We start from the raw sequence: 12,328 nt of genomic DNA on the forward strand, positions 1-12,328 counted from the left end.
TAAACATTGGGTTCGAACAGTGTTCACATGACTGTCTGAGATCATGTTAAGGACTTATTTTAATGTGGTAGCATATGTATAAATTTAATATACTAGAAGAATTTGAAACTCTAAAATGTAACTTAGAATCAAATGAATCACCTTAAAAATCTATTTTAAAATGGCTTGTTTTATTATATCTAACCTACTCATATAAATATATACATCAAATATAGGCTTAGGTTTTCAGATAAGCATAGCTACTATTAACTATAGTATAACTGAATTATCTTTAGGTATATTGACTATGTTCTTTAAAGGGACTGATTTTGGGGGAAAATATATATGTTTATACATACACTAACAATATATGCTAAGAGACTAAATTTTAATTGTTCCTACCACAAAAAATAAATGATAATTATGTGGTATGATAATAGGTGTTAACTAATGCTGGGGTGGTAATCATATTGTAATATATAAATTCATCAAGTCAACACATTGTACATCTTAAACTTACATAGTGTTATATGTCAATTATATGTCAATTAAAAATGATTATAGTCAACATACCTATTGACTACTCAATTATACTATAGTCATAGTATGTAGTTACACAGTATATGTCTAGATTGATGTGTTATTATACAATCCTAATGTCCTTTTTTAAAATACAGTAATATTTTTATGGTGTGCCCTAAATTGATAGCCTGTACATCTAAATGCATCTTACTTAGTAATTCATAGTGTTTGCATATTTAACAGAACAAAAAACTAAGTTGGTGGACTTGAAGCTGAAGACACTCCTAGAAGTTCAGCCACAGGTGGCAAATTCACTCTCCAGTGCTTCTCAGAAAGTTATAACCGAGAGCTCAGAGCAAGACATTAAGGTAAATCTTACTTGCTTAACATATTTGATTAGGTATCTGTGTATTCTAGCATTTTATAATCCTAAAATCAATTTCTTACCAATTATTCACATTAAGATTAAGATACACAAATTTTTATTAAATAGCCAATAAATTAAATACCAATATGGTAATCAGTATTTACCTACTATTTTCAGAGAAAACTACTCTTTGATGCTGGTAAAAGTAGAAACTATTCTTGACTTTTATATGTATTTCTATTTTTCTAAGAAGAATATTGCTAAGAGAATTCTAGCATATTTTTATATAATCCTCAACCTTTGACTTGTTTAGATAAACTAAAACTCATGTCAGTTAATACCTGAATATGGTGTGTGATAGAATATAAATTTTTATAAACTTGCATGTTTTGTATCCATACAAATTTTACCTTTTTTAGGATTTCAGCCAAAATGCCACATTATAATAATTTTATTATTATTATTATTATTATCATTATTATTATTTCTGTTACTCCATTCAAGCCCTCCACCCCCCCTTTTGTACTGTATCATTAATATTTTTCAAGCTTTAGGGTACTTCTAGTCCTGTATAATTTTTCACCCACCTGCGGACTTTGGGGACTGCCCTGCTGACTGAAAGGATTTCCTTTCCCTGACACAGAGATGCTTTGAAGTCCCAAAACAATGACTTTCATTGCTTTTTCCTTATACTGTCGGTTTCTATAAATTGGTGATGAAAGTGTGTGGCAGCACCAGAGGACTTTTGGTCTCTATCTTTGAACAAAAGGAAGCCTGGATCAGGTCTGATTTTTTTGCGTTCAATTTAGCTTTCTGCAGTGGACTTAATGCAGAATGAAGCTGGCCTAAGAATAATACAATGGATTGAAAAGGCTAACTGAATTAGTGGGTTTAGAGGAATACATTTGTAAAGTGGCAGAAGTCCCCAGTCATAAAAAGGTTTCTTAAGATGGGATTTGCTGGCTAATCGCACTGATATTTTAGCATGTTGCTATTAGCCATGTTTATTTATTTTGGTAAAGACTTGAGTTTTAGACTTCTGAGCAGTTATTATAATAACAATTGAATACATACTTGTTTTTCCTTTTTATTGCATTTATTGGGGTGACAGTGGTTAACAAAATTATACAGGTTGCAGGTGCATAATTCCACCACATATCATCTGTACAGTGTATTGTGTATTCACTACCCTAAGTCAAGTCTCCTTCCATCACCATTTATCTCCCCTATAAGCTCTTCTACCTCCCCACTCACCCTCTCCCCGGCAATCACCACACTGTTATCCGTGTCCATGAGTTTTTCTTTCTTTATTTTTTCTTTTTTCTCATTCCCTCCACACTGTTCTAAACAAACAAACCTAGCTAGCATGATATTAATAAATATATGACTTTAAAAAATAGAAGTATTTTTATTATTAAGCCTTAATTATTTAAACAGATTAAATAGATTTTGCTTTCCAATAAACTCTTGTATAGTAGTCTTTAAAGTTATTCCAATAAAAGGTGTGCTTTAAACAGCTTGTCTTTGTATGGATCTTTTTAGTTAAGATTTTTTTTAAATGGTGCTTATAAAGAACATATACAGTCCATCTGTTCTCTCAAAGCTTTCAGCATTGATTTGGGGTTTTATTTTTTTTAATAAAATGCAGTTTACACGTTTATAAATGAGGCATTCTGTGTTTGTGGAAAAGGATAAACTGTTACCTTCCCTTGAGGATTCTGTATCCCAGGCCTCCTTGAGGCTAGAGAATAGGCCATTGGAGGACTCCCTCATTACCGATTGTCTCAATGCAGAGGAAGGGCAAAGTCTTGGTAGCTTTTGATAACCAGTTTCAGCATTCAGCAGGCTTAGCTATTAGTCATGCATCTTAGCCTTTCCCTATTTACTTTCAAAACACTTAATAAAAATAATAAAAGATTAGGTATAAAATGAAATATTTGTTTGGTACACAGCACCTCGATATCTGCAGCTTCCACACATTGCGGTGGTTTAGTCTTCTGGGATATTTCTTGTTGATAGAACCATTTGAATTTGTTGCCAGTATTAACATAGGAAGCTCTAGAAAAGATAATTGTAGTTTCCTTAGCTGCAAAGGGCTTACTTACAAATCTGGCTTTGGAAAGTTATAGCTGATGAATGCAGTTCAGTGAGGTAGTATTAAAATCCTACCTTTTAGCCTTCATCCAGCATTAATAGTTTATCTCAATGGGCATAAAATTAGAAACTAGCTCTTCTTGTCATACAAGTCTGTGGGGCTGTACAAACCAATGGGCCAGAATAGTGGGGGGAATAGACAGAGGCAACACGGCCTTTAAATGATACATATCATCTGGAGGAGACACAGGGTTCACAGTGTCTGATGAATCAAATTAGCAAGAGTGAGCCTCTGTTTAAACCAGGTCTCCTGTAAGCTTTTGGTTACAGGTAACAGAACTTGCAGTTGAGTTATTTAGAGCTCTTTAAAATACTTTTTCTTTCAAAAAGTTTCTAAATTGGCATTATCTTAAATCAGTAAAAATTGTTTTACTGATAGGCAATTTCATGTTTATAATATCGGGACTCTCTTATTGTGTTTGTTTTACTTTTAGAATGGCACAGAAGATCTCCGGGCTGAACGATTACAAAAAGCGACAGAAAGATTTAGAAATCCTGTTGTGTTCAGCAAGGATTCTACAGTCAGAAAAACTCAACTTCAGTCTTTCAGTCAATATGTTGAGAATAGACCAGGTAGGTACACTTTTTTTAATGTTTTCCCATCTTATGATTTAACATTATTTAGCTGTATATACATATATGTTAAAAAGCTGATACTGTAAATTCACATTTCAATACACAAATATCAAGCTTTATAATAATTTAACATGTCTTTACTTTTTTTTTAAGATATAAAAAGACAGAGATCAATACAGGAAGATACAAAGAAAGGAAATGAGGAGAAGGCAGCGATAACTGAAACTCAGAGGAAGCCATCAGAAGATGAAGTGCTTAATGTATATTAATTTTTTGTGTGGTTTCATGATTGCTGATAATTCCAAACTGTATGTGGAAATAGTGCCTTTATTTGTTAAAATGAGATGTTAGGTTTTTTAAGATGTCAATCTCCAGTGCATTCAAAGCAGAGTGAGAGGGGTGCACTGTTGAATTAGTCTGCAGTGTGGTGATAATTGTCAGATAAAAAAAATGAATTTTTCAGAGTTCCACAGCCCCAGCTTCCTTGAGACATTTCCATCAGGGCACTTCCCACAAAGAGATTCCAGTATTGATCTACCGGGAGGATTTTAATTATTACAATAGCAGATACCGCAGAGCTGCAGTTAGAGGGAAAAGTCACATGAGACCTGCTAGAATTTCTCAGCCAACCCATTTTGTTGGCTTGGGTTAATGGGTGTTCAACCTTTCCATTATCCAGATCAGCCGTGAATTACTAGCTGAATGATGTTTGCATTAATATAATATATATGGTAATTTCTTCACTTAATTAACAGGGAGGTTCAGCTCAGTAGGGGTATGGGCTGATCATGTGTAAAATTGATTTGTGAGGGAAATATTTGATAGACCGCAGGGAGAAAGCTGCTTTTGATGGACAGCTTTGGGACAGAAGCAGGAAGAACAAGTTTTAACTTGAATTTTTGTCTGGAAGCATAGCTCTCTTTAATGGTGCTACTTTTTTATGTGTAAATATTTTTATTGATTTTACTATCAAAATAGTCTTTGTTGGTTTTTAAAATACTTACAAGTGTACCCGGAATTACCAACTACATTTTAGGGCCCTAAAGAACTTCTTATATTTAATCTGTGGTACTAAGAACCTAGTACATAGAACAGCTCACTGGAATATCCTGATGAAACATTCAGTATAATTTTTTAAGTTACAGAATATGTGAGGATACTGTATACTCACACTAAATAAATCTGATTATAAACTGTTTTTAACTGAATTAATCAGTAAAAAGCAATGAAGTTTTATGTGTTGCTTATCACTTCTGCTTTCTTATATCTTTGCAAAGCACTATGTCTGTTTTGACCCTCTGGATGGAATGAGAAAAGTTGATTTTGAAAATGCTCTGCTGTCTGAAAGATAGGTACAAAAACCATTCACCAGATTATTCCGGATTTTGAAGTTACCATTAGCATTTCTTCTGTTATAATTTTTTCTGTTATATTTCATATTGAGAAAGAATGATATCTCTTTAGTGTGAATCTTTTTAAAAATACAGTGACTTATTTGATCACACTATCCAGAGAAATTGTCAGTTTTATAATTTAATATTTTAAGATATTTCAACTTTGTCAACTACCATAATCAATTTAACAGTAAGGTGGTATAAATTGAGTTAACACGTGAGTACACATTATTTAGAACTTCTAAAGATATGTAAGTTATACGTATGGCTAGACATGTTTATTGAACTTGAGAATTCTAAAATATGCTCATAAATAACATTTCTTGATATTTGTTTCTTATTTAAGGAGTACCGAAGGATAATTCCTCATGGCTTCTTAGAGATTAATATGCTTCTAAGTAGGGAAGGGATTTGACAACAGAGGATTGTTCGCATTCATTTCTCTGAATAAATAATGTTGTAAGTGCTGGTGGTAGTAGTGATGGTGCTGAGAGTAATCACTTAAGCAGTTCTTCAGTATTTCTCAGCTACCCAGGAAACATAGCCTTAAAAATGCCCCAAGGTAAACAGGTATTCCAAATCCAAAGGGAGCTATAATGAATCCATTTGTAACTTTCCTGTCCTTAATTATTTAAATTTACAATATGAAAATAAGAATATACTATACTGGTACTTTATAATAGAACTGCTACTTCAAATAAAACTTCTAAGGATAATATTTTTTAACATGATGGTTGTAAAAAGTAAAATTTCAAATTTAATCAAATGGAAAGTAAACCAAATCTGCATACTAGTTTCATTAGATCCTATGTAGCAAGGTTTGAAACCACCTGTCACGTTAGAATTCACAGCTACAATAATTAGTAATATGTCAACAGAATGACATGTTAAAGTACAGGAGCCAGCTGGAAGGAAGACTGGAGATATTAGAAACGAAACTTCTGTTTTTATCATTTTTAAGAGCATTTTAAATAGTATATTCATTATGAAAATAAGAAACCTCTCTTTAATTTTATATTTTTTGTAAGAACAAATCTGCCTGATTTTTTCAGGACAGATGCTTTAAGAAACAATTCTTTAGTAAAACTCCAGTTTTGTATATTACGGTTTTGAATTAAAGGTGTCATTGGTGTTTGTTTTGGCACTCTCCATGGGGAAAATTGTCTTCTGTCCTCGTTCATGCTTAAATAACTGACTCAACTGTGAGGAGAATTTTTTCTAATTTAGTGTTAACTTTTTAAATCTGGAAAATCTGGGTATTAAATTATAAATATATTACTAAATGGTTGAGTTTTTCTCTATTCACAAAAGTTTGCCTAAACATGAAAATTCTTTGAATCACAGGGAGTTGCTTTTTGGTACTAAGGGTGATAGTAAGGGTATTTGGTTCTCTAGGTAAGTGCTTTACTAAGTGTTTGTAGAAAGGAAAAATGCAACTTACAAGTGATTTTATTTTTCCTTCCTGTTTGTTCTCGTTAACAGAAAGGGTTCAAAGACACCAGTCAATATGTTGTAGGAGAATTGGCAGCACTAGAGAATGAGCAAAAGCAAATTGACACCCGTGCCGCGCTGGTGGAGAAGCGCCTCCGCTATCTCATGGACACAGGTACGGTGCCCAATTACACTGTAAACAGTTTTGGCAAATTGAGCGTTCACAAACTCTTATAGAGTTTTGGAAGTGTGAATCTTTGAAGCCTGAATGTTCAGCAGAACTGCCTTGAAAATAAAAAGGCTGCGATTTGCAGCCACCTCTCTGGGTCCTGGTGATAAGAGTGCCTTCATGGGAAGTGATAACTCGCCCTGATACCGTGTGAGCCAGCACTATTGAACAGTGTGCTCATCCATGCAGAGTTGGAATACACATCTGTGCCTCATTGATATGCCACTGCTTTAAAAAAAAAAAAGTAAGATCTTCACTGTTCTACTGATTCATTGGGGGAAAAAAAAGATTTGGGCAGCTAAAGCCATGTACTGCATGAAACAGAGCACTGTGCATAGGGGCTGGCTCCATGGGCTAGATCACTGAAATTTGAGAATACTATCTGGTTACTGATGCTCCACAATATTTTTTTTTTCAAGAGAACAGGTTTTCAAAAGTCTGTAATACTTTGTGTCACAGTTGCATTTGGAAGGATTAAGGTATATAGGAAGGTTTATACAAATGGGTTAGAGCAGCAAGTTAGCTCCTAACCAGAGGGTAGATTGGCATTTGGTGCTGATTGCCAGTAGTGATTGAATAGATCTAAGTGCACAATAAGCTATTGGGGGGGAAAACAGTATGTGTGTTTACATACACATATTTCTCTAAAATGCTGTTCCTACATAGGGGTAAAAATAAGAAATAAATTCAAATCATACCAATTAGAAAAAAATGTCAAAATATAAAAGTAGAAAATCTATTCCTTTAATCAAATTAATTGATTTAATGGCAGTGTTAAAATAGATTAATAAAGTAGTAAAGTAAATTAGTCAATTTGTAGTAATAGGATTGGAAAACTTTCCTGAAATTTTTCTTCTCTATTTGCCAAGAATATATTTACAATTAAAGAACTCCTCCAAAAAAGTTAGATGGGACCTTTGAAAATGTCTACACTCGTGAAATCAGCACATACTAGAACAGAAAGAGACCTTTGGCTTTATCCAGCCCATTGGGTTTCACGTGTGTTCGGTGGAGCCCTAAAGCTTCTTCAGAGGCACCTGGGGGCTGCCAAGACAATAAGGCAGCAGAAAGCAGACAGGCTTCTGGGTTTCTTACCTTACTTCAAACAGAATAGCTCTGACTTTATTTATTTGAAATAGCAGTCTTCTTGGAAGAGTTCATTTAAAGAAAAGGTTCTGTCTGGCTGGCATGGCTCAGTGGTTGAGCGTCGACCTATGGTTCGATTGGGCACATGTCTGGGTTGTGCACATGATTCCCAGTGGGGAGCATGCAGGAGACAGCCAATCAGTGATTCTTTCTCATCATTGATGTTTCTATCTCTCCCTCTCCCTGCCTCTCTGAAATCAATAAAAATATATTTTAAAAATGTAATAAAAGGTTCTACTGCTTAAATTTTAAAGCCAAAAAAAACTTAAAAAAAATTTTTTGGAAACTACTGCTAATCCTCTCATTGTACAGAGGAGACAGAGGCACAGGAAAAGCTCAACATCATATAGATGAGTAAGTGGCCAATCTTGGACTAGAATTCAATTCATGAAGGATCCTATCATGCAGAATCCTTCCTTCTACACCACATTACCCAGAACACATTTACCATTGCCCTAACAAATTACCTGTATTCTTGATCTTATACACATTTGTTTGTATTCAACAGATATCCCATAAACCAGTGTATTATTTCACATTTGCATTTTTCCTTTAATTTTTAAGGGATGTTGAAAATATTAGTTGTGTTAACTATATAAAAATGTAAATTAGGTAGTATAATTTCTGTAATATATTTTAAAATTATTGTCAAATATTTTAAGGAGACTAATTTTTTTAAGTAAATTCTTTCAAGTGAACCATCTTTCCTTTTTGTACTGGGTAAAATAGATGTTACTATATAGGAAGCCTTGTGCAGCTAGAAATTGTTTCCTTTTCTTCATTCACACTTGAAGCCTGATTTATTGAGGCTTCTAACCAAAAGAGACTCAAGTTCTCCTTCCCATTCCACATATTACTAGTGAAGCTTTGAAGTGGTTCTCTTCTAACTCCAGATCATTTATAATCTAAAAGTTATGGAGTACAGATTGATTCTAGAACCCTTGCAGGGCTTTATATTTCTTACTTTGCAGAACAGAATCTGATCTAGCCTGGGTTCACTACTATAGATTCAGACTAAAATTGACCTGGTTCCCCAACCTGATGTGCTCCAAGAATCACCTGGACTGTCTTGAACCTCTTCCAGCCCTAAGAACGGTTTCCTAATATGTGCCTAAATCCTACCTAGTATCTAAAGAAATAAGACATTAGAAAGAGAAAGCATATATTCATCCTTTTCTTTGCGGGGAGGGGTTTAATAGTTCCAACTTTTCATTTATTATAGTAGTTAATACCTTTTCTCTGGTATGTTATAGTTGTCTATGTACTTTCTGAATCTCAGTCTTATAATTAAATAGAGCAGATAGTATCCATATTATTTTCATAAGGAAACTGAAGCTCAGATGGGGGAAATGACTCATTTAAGATGGACTAATTAGTAATGTTTGAATTAGGGCTTGAGCCCAGGTTTTTAGCTTTTCTAGCTCCTAATCAATCCTCTTTCCTTCCATATCTTCTTTACAGAACAAATGTACTTTATCTACTATACTTTTGATATACTTGTAGATGCTAACTATATACAATTTTTTTATTGATTTGAAATTCACATATCATAAATTTTACATTTTAAAGTATACAGTTCAGTAGCACTTAGTACATGCATAATGTTGCACAATCACCACCACTATTTCCAGAGCTTTTCCTCACCCTAAGCAGAAATTCGTAAGTGGAATCTAACAGTAGTAGTCCTTATGTGTCTGGCTTCTTTCACTTAATATGATTTCAAGGTTCATCCATGTTGTAACATGTACCACCACTTTATTCCTTTTAATGGTTAAATAATATATCACATTTTATGTATTTATTCATCCATTGAGAGACACTTGGATTTTCACTTCCTGGCTACCTATCAACATTTGTGTACAAGCATCTCTTTGAATCTCTGTTTTTACTTCTTTGGGTTATATACCTAGAATTGGAATCAATAAATCATGGTAATTCTCTATCTAACTTTTTGAGTACTATACTCAATTTTAAATGTACTGTGAAGTACATTTAGAAGTTGACTTTGAGGAATTGAGAATACATTTTCCAAAAGAAGCACTGTTAAAACCATCCACAGCCCCAACAAACCCACAAAAAACTTATTTATTTAAATTATAACTAAAATAACACAAACAGTTGTCCTAGATTTGAGTCCTTGGTTTTCAGAGCTTGAGCACCTATGGGTTTTTAGCACCAGACCCTGAGACATTGAAGCTCTAGCATCCTGACAGGGGTTAAGTGGAGCTTGATGGTGGCCCAGACTGCTGTGCATTTCTTCTGGTATGTGGGAGAAGGCTCTAGCAAGAAAGGAGCAAGGGAATGTAAGAGAGAACCTCAGTGTATCCAGCCATAAGATAGGGATGTGCAAGAGATGAAATGGCAATGAAGGAGGAAGGGCTCAAGGGATCCCAACATTCATTTGGCGTAATAGCATCAGTGGCAGAGACAGAGCAGCTGTGGGGATTTATATTTCTGAACTTGAGTAACCTTAAATCAGTGATCCTCCGCATTTTAAATAACAATACTGTGTAAGTGAGTGAGTGAGAGTGTGTGTGTGTGTGTGTGTGTGTGTGTGTGTGTGTGTGTGTATTTCTGCCATTCCACCTTGGGATCTGTAAAATCCCTATCCAAGCACTAGAGAAATTTTTTTCCATCAGCTTTTAATGGTCTTTTGTTATTGGTTTGGGGCTTTTTTTGTTTTTGTTGGTTTGATAATTGTTGCAGGGGATGAATTTTTACATTTCCAGCACCTAAAGTTTGTAATGGTTACTTCTTTGGCAATAGTAAAACTTATTAGTTAGGAACATATATGTGTTCTAAGCTGACATTTTGTATTAAGTATGGCACTGATGAATTCTTACCTTGAAAAAATGGAGTTCATAACAAAAATGTTGATGGGCCCTTTTACTAAAGTGCTGCAGATAATGTTACTATTATGGATGGTGTTTATTTTCCATTCCCTATCTGTTTTCATTTGATGGTTATCAAACTTTCTTAGTGTAGAACTGTAGTGTTTCAAACTAATGTGTTTTTTTTTAATGACAATATTTACATTTTGAATGCATAATTAAACATGGGGGATTACAATAAAAGTGTATCTTACAACTTCAGAATCTTCAAGCACAGATAAAAAATGATCATGATAACTTCGTAAGTCCCTGGGCCAAAAATACTAATTCTGTAGCTTTTTGTAGACTATCCACTACAAAAACCTAACTAACCACTTAAAAATATTAAATATACCTTGAGAAAATAAGAATTAATAAAAAGAAATAACTTTTCTACACATTCCTCAGAATGTTTCTTTACCTCATCATTTGAGGAACACAGCATAGTTTTAAAGCAGAGAACTAGGCCCACAAAATTTTTGAGTTGTAAAAATAACAATAACAGTCAATATTTATTGTGTATATGTCTGGCTGTATGGAAACTGTTTTAAATGCATCATTTCCTTCTCACAATGGCCCTATGAGATAGATTCCATTACTAATTGGGACTATTAATAATCACATTTTTCAGTGAGGAAACTGAGGCTCAGAGAAGGAAGTAACTTGCCCAATTCATACTGTTCTCAAGTAGTGGAGCCAAGAGTCAAACCCAGTCTGATGGCTCTGGAACCCAACTTCCAGCTACCTCATACCACATGACATGATCTCTGCTTCATCTCTCAATGTCCTTAGAGGTGAACTTCTCCTTTTCCTAGAGGCTTATTACTAACTAGAGGCCCGGTGCATAAATTTGCATGGGTGGGGTCCCTCGGGGTGGCCTGCAGGGATTGGGCCCCCGCTCACGCCCCGCAGCCCCGCCTGGCACCCCTTCTTCCCTCCCACCCCTCCACCCCTGCCTTGACCTGGCGCTGCCCCCTCACCTGCTCCACAGTCCTGCCTGTGGGGCAATCGATTGGGGCCAGGCCCCCCCGCCTGGCTCCCTCAGGGCCTGGGAGCTAGGCAGTGCCCCCCCCACCACCACTGCTACCACCAGTCACCATCTGTCGGGCGACCAGTGGGGCAATCAGGGCACCCACTCGCACCCGCCTTGACCTGGTGTTGCCCACTCACCAGCCCCGCCCAGCCCCCCGCTGCTGCCACTGGTCGCCGGCTTTGGGGTGACCAGCGGGGCAATCAGGGCCCCCGCTCGCACCCACCTGGCCTGGCGCTGCCCACTTACCTGCTCCACCATCCCGCTGCAGTCCCACTCACGTTGAGGCCCATCAGGGCTGGCAGCACCTCCACTGCCTCCCACTGCCAGCACCGTGTTGCATATGCCTGCTATGTTCCACCCCACCCCCTGGTGGTCAGCACATGTCTAACTTCCAGTCGGTCGAACTCCTGCCCATGGGGACAATTTGCATATTAGCCTTTTATTATATAGGATTCTCTGGACCCTCTTATCACCATTTCTTGATATTTTTTTATTTTAAAATTTTTTAAAAATATATTTTATTGATTTTTTTACAGAGGAAGGGAGAGGGATAGAGAGTTAGAAATATCGATGAGAGAGAAACATCGATCAGCTGCCTCCTGCACACTCCCTACTGGGTATGTGCCC

At 35.8% G+C, this 12,328-nt stretch overlaps 1 protein-coding gene across 8 annotated transcripts in view; it reads left to right on the forward strand.

Moving 5' to 3' along the window:
• EHBP1 (EH domain binding protein 1) overlaps positions 1-12,328 on the forward strand; it is a 310,727-nt gene that overhangs the window by 256,603 nt on the left and 41,796 nt on the right. For all 8 annotated transcript variants that reach the window (XM_070429315.1, XM_070429313.1, XM_070429318.1 and 5 more), the window contains 4 exons: positions 745-869; positions 3,457-3,595; positions 3,752-3,858; positions 6,475-6,598. In XM_070429315.1, coding sequence (XP_070285416.1) covers positions 745-869; positions 3,457-3,595; positions 3,752-3,858; positions 6,475-6,598 — 495 coding nt within the window. The remainder of the gene's footprint in view (positions 1-744; positions 870-3,456; positions 3,596-3,751; positions 3,859-6,474; positions 6,599-12,328) is intronic.

This window comes from Myotis yumanensis, unplaced genomic scaffold (assembly GCF_028538775.1).
Source record: "Myotis yumanensis isolate MYYU_CA2020_CCGP unplaced genomic scaffold, mMyoYum1.0.hap1 SCAF_11, whole genome shotgun sequence".
In the NCBI taxonomy this organism is placed as follows: Eukaryota; Metazoa; Chordata; class Mammalia; order Chiroptera; family Vespertilionidae; genus Myotis; species Myotis yumanensis.